General features: G+C 37.7%; 1 protein-coding gene across 1 annotated transcript in view; it reads left to right on the forward strand.

The window, feature by feature from the left end:
- Positions 1–5,494, forward strand: part of LOC139143707 (von Willebrand factor D and EGF domain-containing protein-like) — a 31,028-nt gene extending 25,534 nt beyond the window's left edge. The window contains exons 20-27 of the mRNA XM_070714236.1: positions 515–737; positions 1,182–1,278; positions 1,788–1,898; positions 3,109–3,287; positions 3,613–3,870; positions 4,125–4,233; positions 4,522–4,643; positions 5,141–5,494. Of these exons, the coding sequence (XP_070570337.1) occupies positions 515–737; positions 1,182–1,278; positions 1,788–1,898; positions 3,109–3,287; positions 3,613–3,870; positions 4,125–4,233; positions 4,522–4,643; positions 5,141–5,200 (1,159 nt within the window). The 3' untranslated portion in view covers positions 5,201–5,494. The remainder of the gene's footprint in view (positions 1–514; positions 738–1,181; positions 1,279–1,787; positions 1,899–3,108; positions 3,288–3,612; positions 3,871–4,124; positions 4,234–4,521; positions 4,644–5,140) is intronic.
- The last annotated feature ends 6,930 nt before the right edge of the window (positions 5,495–12,424 follow it).

Raw genomic sequence — 12,424 nt, forward strand, 5'->3', positions numbered from 1 at the left:
AACAAACAAAAACAGGTGACAGAGTATTAACAGCAGGTAACTACATGATTATTTAATCATTCGGTGTTGTTCTTCATTTCTTCTTCGAATTGAATATTATGTAGTTGTTGACGGTCCTGTTGTGATAACTGTAATAATACGCCGCGAAACTTAGACTGGACTTGACTTCGTGCGAGAAATCGCAAAGAATGTAACTTCAGTATGGTTAGTGATGCTTTTGAAATGATGTCTGTTAAAGACGTACCCTATCAAGTTGTCATATAAACAACAGCTGAAGAACGTAACACCGTTTGTCTTATCTAACACCCGACACCCCTTTGCAAAAAAGTGTAGCTTTTCTTCAGTTGGACTCTCGAATATCTTAATACAAAATACTCCCCAGATTATGTTGGATTTTAGAAATTCCTGGTGTAGGCCAAGTATTCTTCTTTCTAGTCGATAAATGTGTCTCCTTTGTTATAATGTGTTCATGCTCTTCATCATGTAATTAGTACATGTATTTCCTCTCCAAAAGGACTAAACGAGATCTGCACACGGCGTCCACGAACACATTCACGGAAGATGTACCCTTTCTACCAGCCACACTGACATGGCCTACTCATAGCGGTATCACAGAGCAACAAGCACGCCAAATGTGTGAGTCAGCAGTTCTCAACTCTACCGCTGCCGAAGCATGCGCAGACGTTCCAGGCGTCGATCTGTTTGTTGGCGTTGAAGGCTGCGTGGAAGACATTGGGGTATTTGATTGGTTTATTGATTGATTAATTGAGTTTTGAATAAAACATATATATATATATATATATATATATATATATATATATATATATATATATATATATATATATATATATATATATTTATTATAATAGGAGTACGTCCGTGTAAGTTTTTGCATGGACATGATGACTTCATAGACCCATCCTGTCGTTTATTTTCATCCAATACCAGGAAGCGCCTTTTATATCATTATTTGTTTGATTTGTTTGATGTTACATCTATTTTCGTATTTAATGACATGTTTGAGGAGGCTACCTCAAATTGTACAGCCAGCATAATGCAGAGCTTGGCAATCAAGTTTATAGTTGTTCAGAAATGTCTTCTGACATGCCTTACCAGGACACACCAATTAATTACTCTTACTTTACAGTACTCGTACTTTTGCTCATATGATGCACATACAGGTTACGGACGATTTGGCGTTTCTAGCGGAAGCTGTATCATTGATGGAAAATGAATGTGTGGTGTTGACAATGAAAAACATCTCCTTGTACACAAAAGGTAAGGGTTGCCTTTCTGTGCTGTACATCTTAGACTAGCTGCATCATATCAATATAGCTGCAACATTTGAAGTATAATATGTACATATTGACTAACATGTTTTAACTTTCATCAATTACCTTGGATAGTACAGTATTTACATTGGTCGTATGGGTTCCATGTAACCTTTAAGTCCACTTCTAACACCCCCCCACTTTAAAACTCTCATAAGTAAAACTTTACGGTACATAGCCAAATGTCTGGTTATTAACGACAAATTAAAAATGGTTGCCTGTACCGAGCTGTGAAACCAAACAGAATGGCAATTCATTTGCAATATAATTGAGGAATACACATGTTTTTGGATGTGCTCGATCCCCGGATTTTGAAGTTTGTGAACAGTTATTATTCACAATATAGCTAACACCTGATGACTTTACCCTTTTCGGAGTCAATCACTGACAAAGTATAGCTGAATATATCATATCTCAGCGTAAACTGACGAAACTCGACTATTTCTTACCTTACAGACGAAAACGGAACTGTTATCGGACCACCGTCCTTTATTTTCGAAGTGATTTGCCCTTCACAATGCAGTGGTAATGGTCAGTGCGTCAATGGGACGTGCCTCTGTTACGAAGGTAAGTTTTTATGATCTAGTCGGCGAAGGCGCCCGAGAGACACGTAGTAGTTCCAACGGCATTTTACACGAACATCGGCCAATTCATCTGTTTTGAAGATTTCAAATTTGAGAAATACAATCGTTTGTATGATCACATAGCGAAGTTGAAAGTAACTAAAATGGACCAGGGGTTGTCTTAATTTTTGTCGAGTGCACATCCTCCCGAGGTATGACTCCCTGAATTAGGAAAATTTGCAGCGTTTCGGTCAGCGGAAATCTATTGTTCTTATTGAACAGAAATTGTTTTGGACTTCTTAAGTTGCTGAAAATAATAACAACCTATACCCATATAGCCTTGCGATCTGCTGCACAATGCCAGCTCTGTTTTAATATGAAAATTTCAGACTACCCAACACGTAATCTTATTTCCCTCCATGACGCTCTCTCCTATATGGTGTACCCGAGATGTGCCGGATATCAGTGTCTGATCATTCAATCATTTATTTCCTCGAAAACATTTAAATTCGTCCTGAAATAGCACCCAACGTTTACCCTGTCTAAATTTGCGTAGATAATTTATTACCAGAATGTCAATAAGTTGAATGTGACATTTTTTACGTAACTTTATAAATTCAGAACTGTGTTACTCGGTAGTTTTCTGGCCTGTATTCTGTGAGTAACACGATTGGAACTAATTTGGGAAAATTGGGACTTTTAATTATTCAAATATATCAAAAGGACCAGGTGCCCTATAGCTAAGAGTTACGCTATTACGAATTACCCATAAAAAGCGTATTGTAAAAATGCAGATGGTGTTGAATATGCTGATTAAACCAACATCTACTACAATATCCAAGTACCCAAAATGTTCTAATCGTGCGTGTTCAGTGCTGTCTGTCAAATGGCATACGCCACCAGAGTTATCAAGTATTGTACAATGGAAAATGTGGGTCGTCAGTTGACTTACTTATCCCAGAGAGGTAACGTTTCGCTTCTAGTTTTACCTCAACGCTTGGCCATAGGTGTTCTTAGAATTGCTAGCATAGGAGATGCGGACTGGAGGGATGAAGATCGTAGTTTGAATGCTACGAGCACCCATTTCACTTACCATTTCGTCGGTCTTTGAACAATGGCTTGACTATTGTGTTTTATTTTCTTGTTCGAAGTGCACATCACATTAAATGCTGCAGTCAAACCGATTTCACATTTCAATGTTTTAAAAATACTAGGTTACGACGGAGCGGACTGTTCGATCGATGCAACTGCACCTCCAACCCTCTGGTATATTAACGAAGTTGAAGAACATGCCTTGTGTGACGTCAGAGAGGACTCCTGTCAACAAATCAGCGTTATTGGAGATAACTTCCTGAATTCGGAATATTTAGCGTGCCTTTACCACGTCAGACATGTGATTACCATACATATATATTCTTGTTATTTCTGTATATTATCTTATAAGATTGTTACATTATCATAATATTGACGCACATTTTTTCATTACATGTGCTTTCAAGTTGATAATATCTGTCATACAGAAGATGTTACCGTACAAGGCAATGAGATTTGTTCGTCAAGCTTATTAGGCCTACTCTTGTGTTCTATATGATTTCGAAAACCATCCTGTTCGCACAATGTACTTGTCCATGTAGGGTATATGTGTGCATTCATTAATCTTGATCGTTTGTCATGAAATGATGTAATAAAGAAAGTTTTCGTCTTCTATCTATACTTAGGCACCACAGACTGCATCACATTCGGATGAACCACTGAAAGTTGACTCTCATTTCAACACATTCCGTGAAGTTACTTGCTCATTGCCAAATCCCATGGTGACCCCAGGAGACCCAGGCGTCACTGAGGGCAAAACAGTTAGCACCATCGAAATGTACGTTAGCAATGACAATGGCGCTACCATGAGTGACGGGTTGCTACTGACAACATATGACTCAAAGTGTCGGCATTGTGACGTCACCGATGGTTGTATCATAAAGGTGTGTCTTACATATGATATCATTCTGTTATAATGCAAATGTATGCATCGTAAAGAACAGTGTTTTGTTCACTATGATGATACTGACCTTTAGTTTGAAAAAGTCCTGGAGCTCTTTTGATCTCATCTACATGGCTTAGGCAAAAGCTACGTTGTTCATACTAGATATATAATCAATGCAATAAAGGTGATGAAAGCGAAAAAAATCTTGGTTCTTTTCAATTCATTGGGATCATCTATATTTCATACCAATAGACGGATACCTGTGAAATTGAAGGCCGCTGTTTTTCTGACGGAGAATACCATCCATATGACAACAGTAGATACTGTGATCCCGCCACCAACCAGTATGAATGGACTACAGGTATTGTTATTTGTTTTACTTTCGGCTGGCTTTCACTGTATATCAACCGAAACATTGTTTCATATTGTTTGATATAAATGAAGATCAAAACAAAATAAAGCAAACAATGATGATCTTCTAAGAAAAGAATTGAGCTAAAAGCTCGTGAATGCCATGATTTACGTTCAGACAAGAAGAACTCGAGATAAATTTAAAATTCAACTTACTGTTCCCTTCCTTTTCACTTGTTAGTCCAGGAAAATGTTTGATTTGATGTTATTTCATTGTTTCTCACATGATAACTACCAGATGCAAACTGGGTACTTATACTGGCAATAACTTTGACCGTGACATGTGTGGTTGTCTTTGCCATCATCCTGGTCGTTTTCAACCGCAGCCGTCTTTGCAAAGGGATGAAGACTAACAAAAAGGTTGGTGTATATCAAAAAAGTTATTGAAAATGTCAGTGTCTATTCACGGCTTGTTACATTCAAATATGCGTATATGCAGTCGTGCACAACCTATGAATGTCTAATGTATGTAATATGTGTATGTATGTATGTATGTATGTATGTATGTATGTATGTATGTATGTATGTATGTATGTATGTATGTATGTATGTATGCATGCATGCATGCATGCATGCATGTATGTATGTATGTATGTATGTATGTATGTATGTATGTATGTATGTATGTATGTATGTATGTATGTATCAATACAAGTATCTATGTGGGTATTTGTGTACATTGGGATTGAGTGTTGAGGGAGGAGAGGTGACAAGGTAGGATGGTTAAGGAGGTTGAATAAGGTTCAGTGTGGAAACTCTAATGAAAGTAGGTGCTTGTGTATGTCTGTTTGCACCGTCTATTACTGCTACATGTCCCCAATAGCCCTTTAAAATTTTCAAAAATAATATCTCATCAGGTGCATCCCAAGGAAACAGAGGAGGAAATCGTCATCGAAGAGAAGAAGGAACTAGAATAATCATGAATGAACCGACATCTTCTCTTGATCATAATGATGGCTGGTGATGACAAAATGTTCTCATTAGTCAAGAAGGTCATTTGTACCTGTAAAGAAAAAAGTCTATATCATCTTCAATTAGCCCAAATGTCTTTTGAATATTAGTATGCATTTAGCCGTATGTTTCAAAATGGTCATCCAAGACTTTTCAAAAAACCCTAAAATGCCTAGTGAAATTAGTTGACTTTTCAAAAAAGGTAAAATACCCAATGAAGTAAGTTGAAGATTCAATAAAGAGGGTGATAAATATTTAAGCTTGTCTAGTAAATGATCGTTTTTGTTTCAACTCAAGGTCTTGAGAGTTGAGAGGATGGTTTAAGGGTCAAAATAAACACAGACACGGCTCACAAAAAATCGATGACTTTAAGCAATTGTACGACAGTTTTTCTCTTCAGTACGTGTATTGCTATAAAGCACCAAATGAATAAATCACATGGTCACAATAAAAAAGGATCAATACACATCATCATGTTGTTGCCAGAACTAGAGGTTCAATGTGATTTATCGAACTTTCCTCACACCTGCGAACATGGTCCCTTAGACACACTGTAATTGAGGATCAAAAATATTTTTTTATCGATTAACACCGAGTATTGGAATTTATTTGACGCGCTCCACAAATGATCACTTGCTTTCCTGACTTTGGGTAAGTAATCACATCACTGGGAACTCGGGCTCCTTGTTTGTTTGTTGTTTGAATTCGCTTTGCCACATCTTTTAAGTGCAATTTGTTCCAAGTTACCATCACTGATGTCTGAAAGACAGTGTTCAGTCAGTGATATGTGACGTGTTTACCCTGTCAACAACCATTTAAAGCTGAGGATCTTGGGAGAATTCATGACTGTGGTGACGAATGCACTGTGGAAAGGGTGTGCTGTATGGTGCATTTCAAAAGGGGTCCGAAAAACGGAACCCTGTGAGCAACAACAAATTGAAGTATAGTTTTTGTGCATGCAATGATTGGCTATTAAACTCTAGGGCCAAAAAAGGCGAGTTCTTCCAGTAATCCAATGGACAGTAGGAAAGCCAGCCGTCCCAAGACATTTTTCTCATTCTCACAAAAAAGTTGAGAAAATTATCATTTTTTACCACAGTTTATGGGTCCCAGCAGAGAAAAGAAAAGGAAAACATCTCCAACTTACATACCGTAATTTTGGAGGTATGTTATCGTAAACACATACATTTTTTGTTTTGCCTTATCCTGCCAAGTTCATATGTCACCGTTAGTTAAATTCGGTTACTGAGGTATAACATTGAACGTGTCTTACATACTACATCTGAAGTAAGATTTGCATGTTTGAAATCCCCGTACTATACGACTTGACCCGCCATGACACACTGTTGCTCAGTAGGTTTTAGTTCGATGCCACTTTATACTGACTTGGCGGAACGGGTTAAATTCACTTCGACATAACTCGGCAGAGTAAGTTCACAGGGAATACGCTGTGGTTGTTGCTGATTTTGTATTGTCTGTTGTCATTTTTTCACTTTCTTTCCAGAGGGAGTCGAGATTACGTAAATATTCTTATGTACATTCTAATATAGCAAAACATTACGATTGACGTGGCATTGTCACCGACCTGGCAATTTTCCCGAAGGTATCCAACTTGGAACTTTCTCTGGAAGTTTCGGTGCAACGACAGCTGAAGTACGCCCTCACGCAAGGAATATTGTGTACAACATTTACAAGCTCTACAATTTACAGAAACTAACTTTGCATATTATTGGTTTTTACGTAATACCACAATCAGGACTAACTAAATGTATGCCATAGCAGTGAATGTCAGTGTACACGTTTGACTTGATAAGCAGGGTGGTTTATTTTGGTATTTTTTCACAGAGAAGTTTCTGTGAAATCTATTCCTGCGCGAATGTTTACAATCATTTTGTTGTGATATATAGAATGACTAATCCATGAAAGGAGCGGCTCAGCTTCGGTCATTTAAGGGCTTTGCATACAATGCTATGATTACAGGTATCACGCGTAACTTTGCGTCAAAACTGACTGCACGTTTAGTTTTCTGATGTAGGGCGCCATCAGATGACAGTTGAATGGGTGCTTAGGAGTAGCGATTGAGATAAAAAAAAACAGTGAAATTACTTGCATTGGGAAAGATTAAAGTTCCTAATTTCATTGCCGCTCAGTCCCTCCAACCAAGGTAATATCCAACCTTGGCCTTGAATCGCTAAACACTATGAGTATGTGAGTGAGTTAGCGCTTTTTATTTTCTACAAATTTTGTCTTCAATGTCAATAGATTCCTGATCGAATGAAATGAGTTGTATAAGATAAGTATTTCTTAATGTCATCGCGTCTACGTTTGCTCGGTACGTATTGCAACGTGCAATGGTCATCATGGAATTTTGGCTCTCCTAACAAATGAATGCCCACGTAAATAACATAATTTTAATTAAACCGAAATAAAAATAGAGAGCTCGCATTATATTAATGAAATAGTAATTTGATTAATTCTTTCGTGAATGGTTACGAAATATTATAATGAACTGGTTTCATATTATCATTTGTTCGACTGGTGATCGTAAAGTCATTTATTAGCAACCAAACAGAAGCATCCTATATTTGCAAACGGAAACAATGATTTTACATCGACTGGGACAGAGAGAAACTGCTTGCGCTATACACATTAATAAATTACACACACACACACACACATTAATTCATCGGATTATCAGAATAGCATCTATATTTAGCCCAACTTAGTATGAGTTCATAGTTCAGTACCACAATCGAGATATTTTTCTCGATATATCTGTTCTTAAATTATGTGTAGTTTATTTACCGATGGGAGTAGATACTCAGCAAAATTCAAGTTTTTTGTGCATATCATTTTGTTCACGTCTGATAGCCTGATAGTCAGAAAGCCTGAAGAACAAATATGACCATGCTTATTTCACCTAGTGCAGTTTCCAATCGCCATATTGATGAATCGCCATCATTTGCATACAGGCCGATGGCGTGAAAATTACAATGCAAGAATATTTGTGTACACCATAATAAAACATGCAATATCACTCACTTGTACACTTAATTTTAATATTAACATCACAACGTTTTATTAAGGGCGCCAGTAACGCGGTGAATATATCAAAGAGTGACTTTTTGTCGGGTCCGGATTACCCTTGAAGAGCGTGCGAAATTCACGCTAACCCAATGGCCCGAGACCAGCTATTTTCATGCTGGACCAGTAACTCCTGAAAGATGTCCTGCTGTTCTTAAAGACGCAGGCCAGTAACTTTAACTGGATGGAAAGAGGTTAACCCAAACGTTTTGCTAAGCTAAATACCAGACAAAATTATTCAGAGATACGAAATTTATTCTTTCAAGAGATTTGCAAAACGTGAAATTCGCAAATAAAAACTGAACAGACTGATCGGTACTGCATCTAGGCGAAAGACCTTACCTCAGCTTTTCTCGCGAGAGTAGTGGCGCTATGCAATATGCTCCCCATTTGTTATGCATGTATTTTGTTCGTGATCTCCTTGTGGTCATAAAAGAGTTATTGTTGAGCATGTGTCGACGTAAATTTATTTATGGATTTCCATGACACCGCGACATTGCACTTTTATATGACATCGGACATTTACAGCTACTGGACAACACAATATCGAAATTAGAATTATTTGGTCAGATATGTGAGTTGAGGAAATCTCCAATATAGGATCGATGTTTACCCACAGTTCAAGACAAGTCTAGGCTCGTATAATTTAAGTTTAGTTGGACTACAGAAATCGGGCTTAGCCAGACGGCGGGGCCAGATCTGTAAGGTATAGTGAAATCACCGATGTACATCTAATATTCACCCGCAATCTGACAAGTATGGTATCGTCTAGTATCGAAGTAAGAGTCGGATTGAGGAAGTCGGGCCTGTCAAGATCTGTGAGGTGGTGAAATCTCTGATAAGCTTATATATTGGATATTTACCCGCGATTTGAAAGTCAAGAATCGACCAGAATCGATCTTAGAGTCCCGACATCGTCGATAAACATCGGCAATTTTATATAGACCAGACGTCCCCGAGACTCAAAGCAAGTCATTCCAGTATCGATATTAGAGTCCCATTTTCCAATAAATATGAAGTAAATATATGTGATTTCACAGATCCGGCGTGTCGAGACGCAAGGCAAAGTCATTATACAATGGTCTCGTATCGATTATTACAGTCCAAAAAATCGCCGATATGTATCAGCTTGAGGTAAAATATCGGCAATTTCGCAACAGAAGACAAGTCATTTTTGTGTCGTCTTATATCGATATTAGACCCGATATATAGATTGTTATGTACGACAGAAATATTGTGGACGCCAAACTTCGAAACTAGAAAGTAAATGTCCGATATTTAAACATTGTGCAAAATCGCGCCTTCATTGTGATTTGAACTTGATGGCCATTTGCCTTGGTCGCCTGTATAGATTACATTTTTGTGATTCGCCTGTTGTGATTTGTCTTTTAACGTGGCTTTCGAAACTTCAGTATTTTTTCTCTCCTCCTGTGGTGCCAAAACTTATCCATCCCCGATCGGAGTTCTGGACGCTTAGCTTTTTCGTGTTGGGACACATTTCAACTTCAAGCCCACGCTTTTGCTCGTTTTCTCAATGTCATTATATTTGTTATGTAAGGCTGTTTTAAGAAATACAAACGTTTATGTGTTTGTGTTTAACCTTTCACTGATTTCATATGTTTTTTGGCACTGAGACCAGTTGCCCAAACTTGGTTTTGATAGTCATCATCATTTGCTTTCCTTTGAATGAATTAAAGGCACAAAACAGTTTGATGTTAGGATGTTGAAGTGGTGTCTTTTTATTTTTTTAATCAAATGTTCTAGGCCCCCTGAGAGCGGGTAAAAATCTGCATTATATTTGGATTAGACCTGCAGACGATCGGATCAGTTGATTTTCTTCAGGGCCCGTGATTTTTTAAAGTTGCTGGCCCGCTTTGCCAGTAGAGATTTTGCGTGAGTTTCACACACTGCCCTTGAAAGATCACGATTCGGATGCGGCTGTTCGGGGGGGGGGGTAATGACGTCGTGTCCTGCAGATAGGCCGCTCCAAGATATTGGCATAAAAAAATCTATGTTTCGCAAAAAAGTTACGAGAAAATAAAGGATTGGGTATATACTGCAAGGTACACGAATAGTACACATATGGATAAAGAATATTAGCAAAAAATTTTGACACCGAAAGTCATTCTTGTTATTTGCATGTGTGAATACTAATTCAGCTCGCATCTTGCGATGAATTGCGCTAAGAGGGATTTGTCACATTAGGTCACTAATTTCAACGCCCGCGTTTGAGGGAGGAACTTTTGTTTCGCAGAAGGTTAAAATGCTTCACTCAGAAAAAAGGGGACAGCATTTCTGTATCATGGATGAAACGGCTGTAGAACAGTCATGGCGGGACATCAAACCCATCGCAAACTCTCCCAAACTTCGTTCCTGAATCCTGATTGATGGATGGGGAATTTCCAGGTGGTAAATATCCTGATTTAGCCATCGTGATAACGGTGAATTACAGTGTGTTGGATTTCTAGTTTTATGAAAACCGAATGATGTGAATATGTGTGTTTCAAATTGGCATGCGTGAAACTGAAATTTTTTTCAGTGGGTACTTAACTAACGAGAGCTAAATTTCTTGAGATGTTTGTGTATCCAGTCATTCAATTCGATGCTTGTTGCAGGCATGTTGCAATTAAATATAGTACCTGTCGGAGAACAATATATGCCTTCATCTGGAATGATCACATCAAATAAAATGATGTCCGAACTATACTCCAACATCCATGGCAAGTAGTCAAGAATTCTGCACGTTTTAGATTATTGCATTTATATTCGCACGAAATACATTCTTTGTATTTAATACACTTTTTTACATTTATTGTACGAAAGGTCTGCACGAAATACGTATATTATATTTAAAACATTTTTACATTTATTACATGAAAGGTCTGCATGAAATACATTCTTCGGGAGTTTGGGCCGGTCATGCGCGAAATACATTATTTACATTTGATAAGCTTACATTTTTTACATTTATTACATGAAAGATCTGCATGAAATATATTCTTTACATTTAATACATTCTTTACATGTAATACATTCTTTACATGAAAGGTCTGCACTAATTACATTCTTTACATTCTTTACATTTAATCATCGAGCTACCAAAAGATTTACATGTAGTACATTCTTTACATGAAAGGTACGCACGAATTACATTCTTTACACACTTAACTATCAAGGCTTGGTCGGGAGGGACGATCGGACCTCGTCGTAAGTATAGGCGGGCCTTGCCTGAAATACATTATGTACAAGTAATACATTTCTTCGAAAAAATGTCCGCACGAAATACACATTACAGGGGCCGTCTGGGGCGTGGGCATGTGTGTGAATGGGTTCTGAATAACAATTTAATTATGTAACACTTCATCGCTCAGCAGTAATGTACGCTGCAGCGCTGTGCCAGGAATGTTTTCGCCCATCTAGAACTTTTGCAAGCTCATCTAGACCCTGCCCCGAGCTTATAATGTAATGCGTGCAGACCTTTCATTTATCCAATATAAAACATGTAAAATATGTATTAAATGTAAAGAATGTATTTCGTGCAAGCCCATCTAGACCCAGCCCCGATCTTAGAATGTATTTCGCGCAGACCTTTCGTGTAAAAATGTATTAGGCCCTAAATGTAAAGAATGTGTTAAAGGCCAGGGACTTGATACCCGGGATCAAGTTAATCCCGTTCACCTTTGACATTCACGGGCGGGATCGAATGTTTATGTCTTTGTAAATTACGGTCACCATTAGAGGAAGAAACTGTTTTTTGCAAACAGAGCGACATGAAAGTTTACAACTAATGAATCGTCTAAGCTTGCCAAGAACAATAAAATACATCATGAAAAATAAACGTTTTATATGGTTAAGAAATGTATATTATAAGGAATATAGTGTTTTCATATTATTCATGGCTTATAGTTCATAAAAATGTCGTTTATAGTGAAGATTCTCTGCATGTCATCATGCAGACATTTTAACATCTTCATCGGAGTCTGCTCCAACCAGCTATCTTGTCACCTGAGAACTAAACTACCGGCAGTGTTTCTTTGCGTTTTTCTCATACAGTTTCGTTGAGTCGCTACATCAAAAAATTAATTTGACAAGGAAAAAAAAATTCT

The sequence above is a fragment of the Ptychodera flava genome, chromosome 11 (genome assembly GCF_041260155.1).
Source record: "Ptychodera flava strain L36383 chromosome 11, AS_Pfla_20210202, whole genome shotgun sequence".
In the NCBI taxonomy this organism is placed as follows: Eukaryota; Metazoa; Hemichordata; class Enteropneusta; family Ptychoderidae; genus Ptychodera; species Ptychodera flava.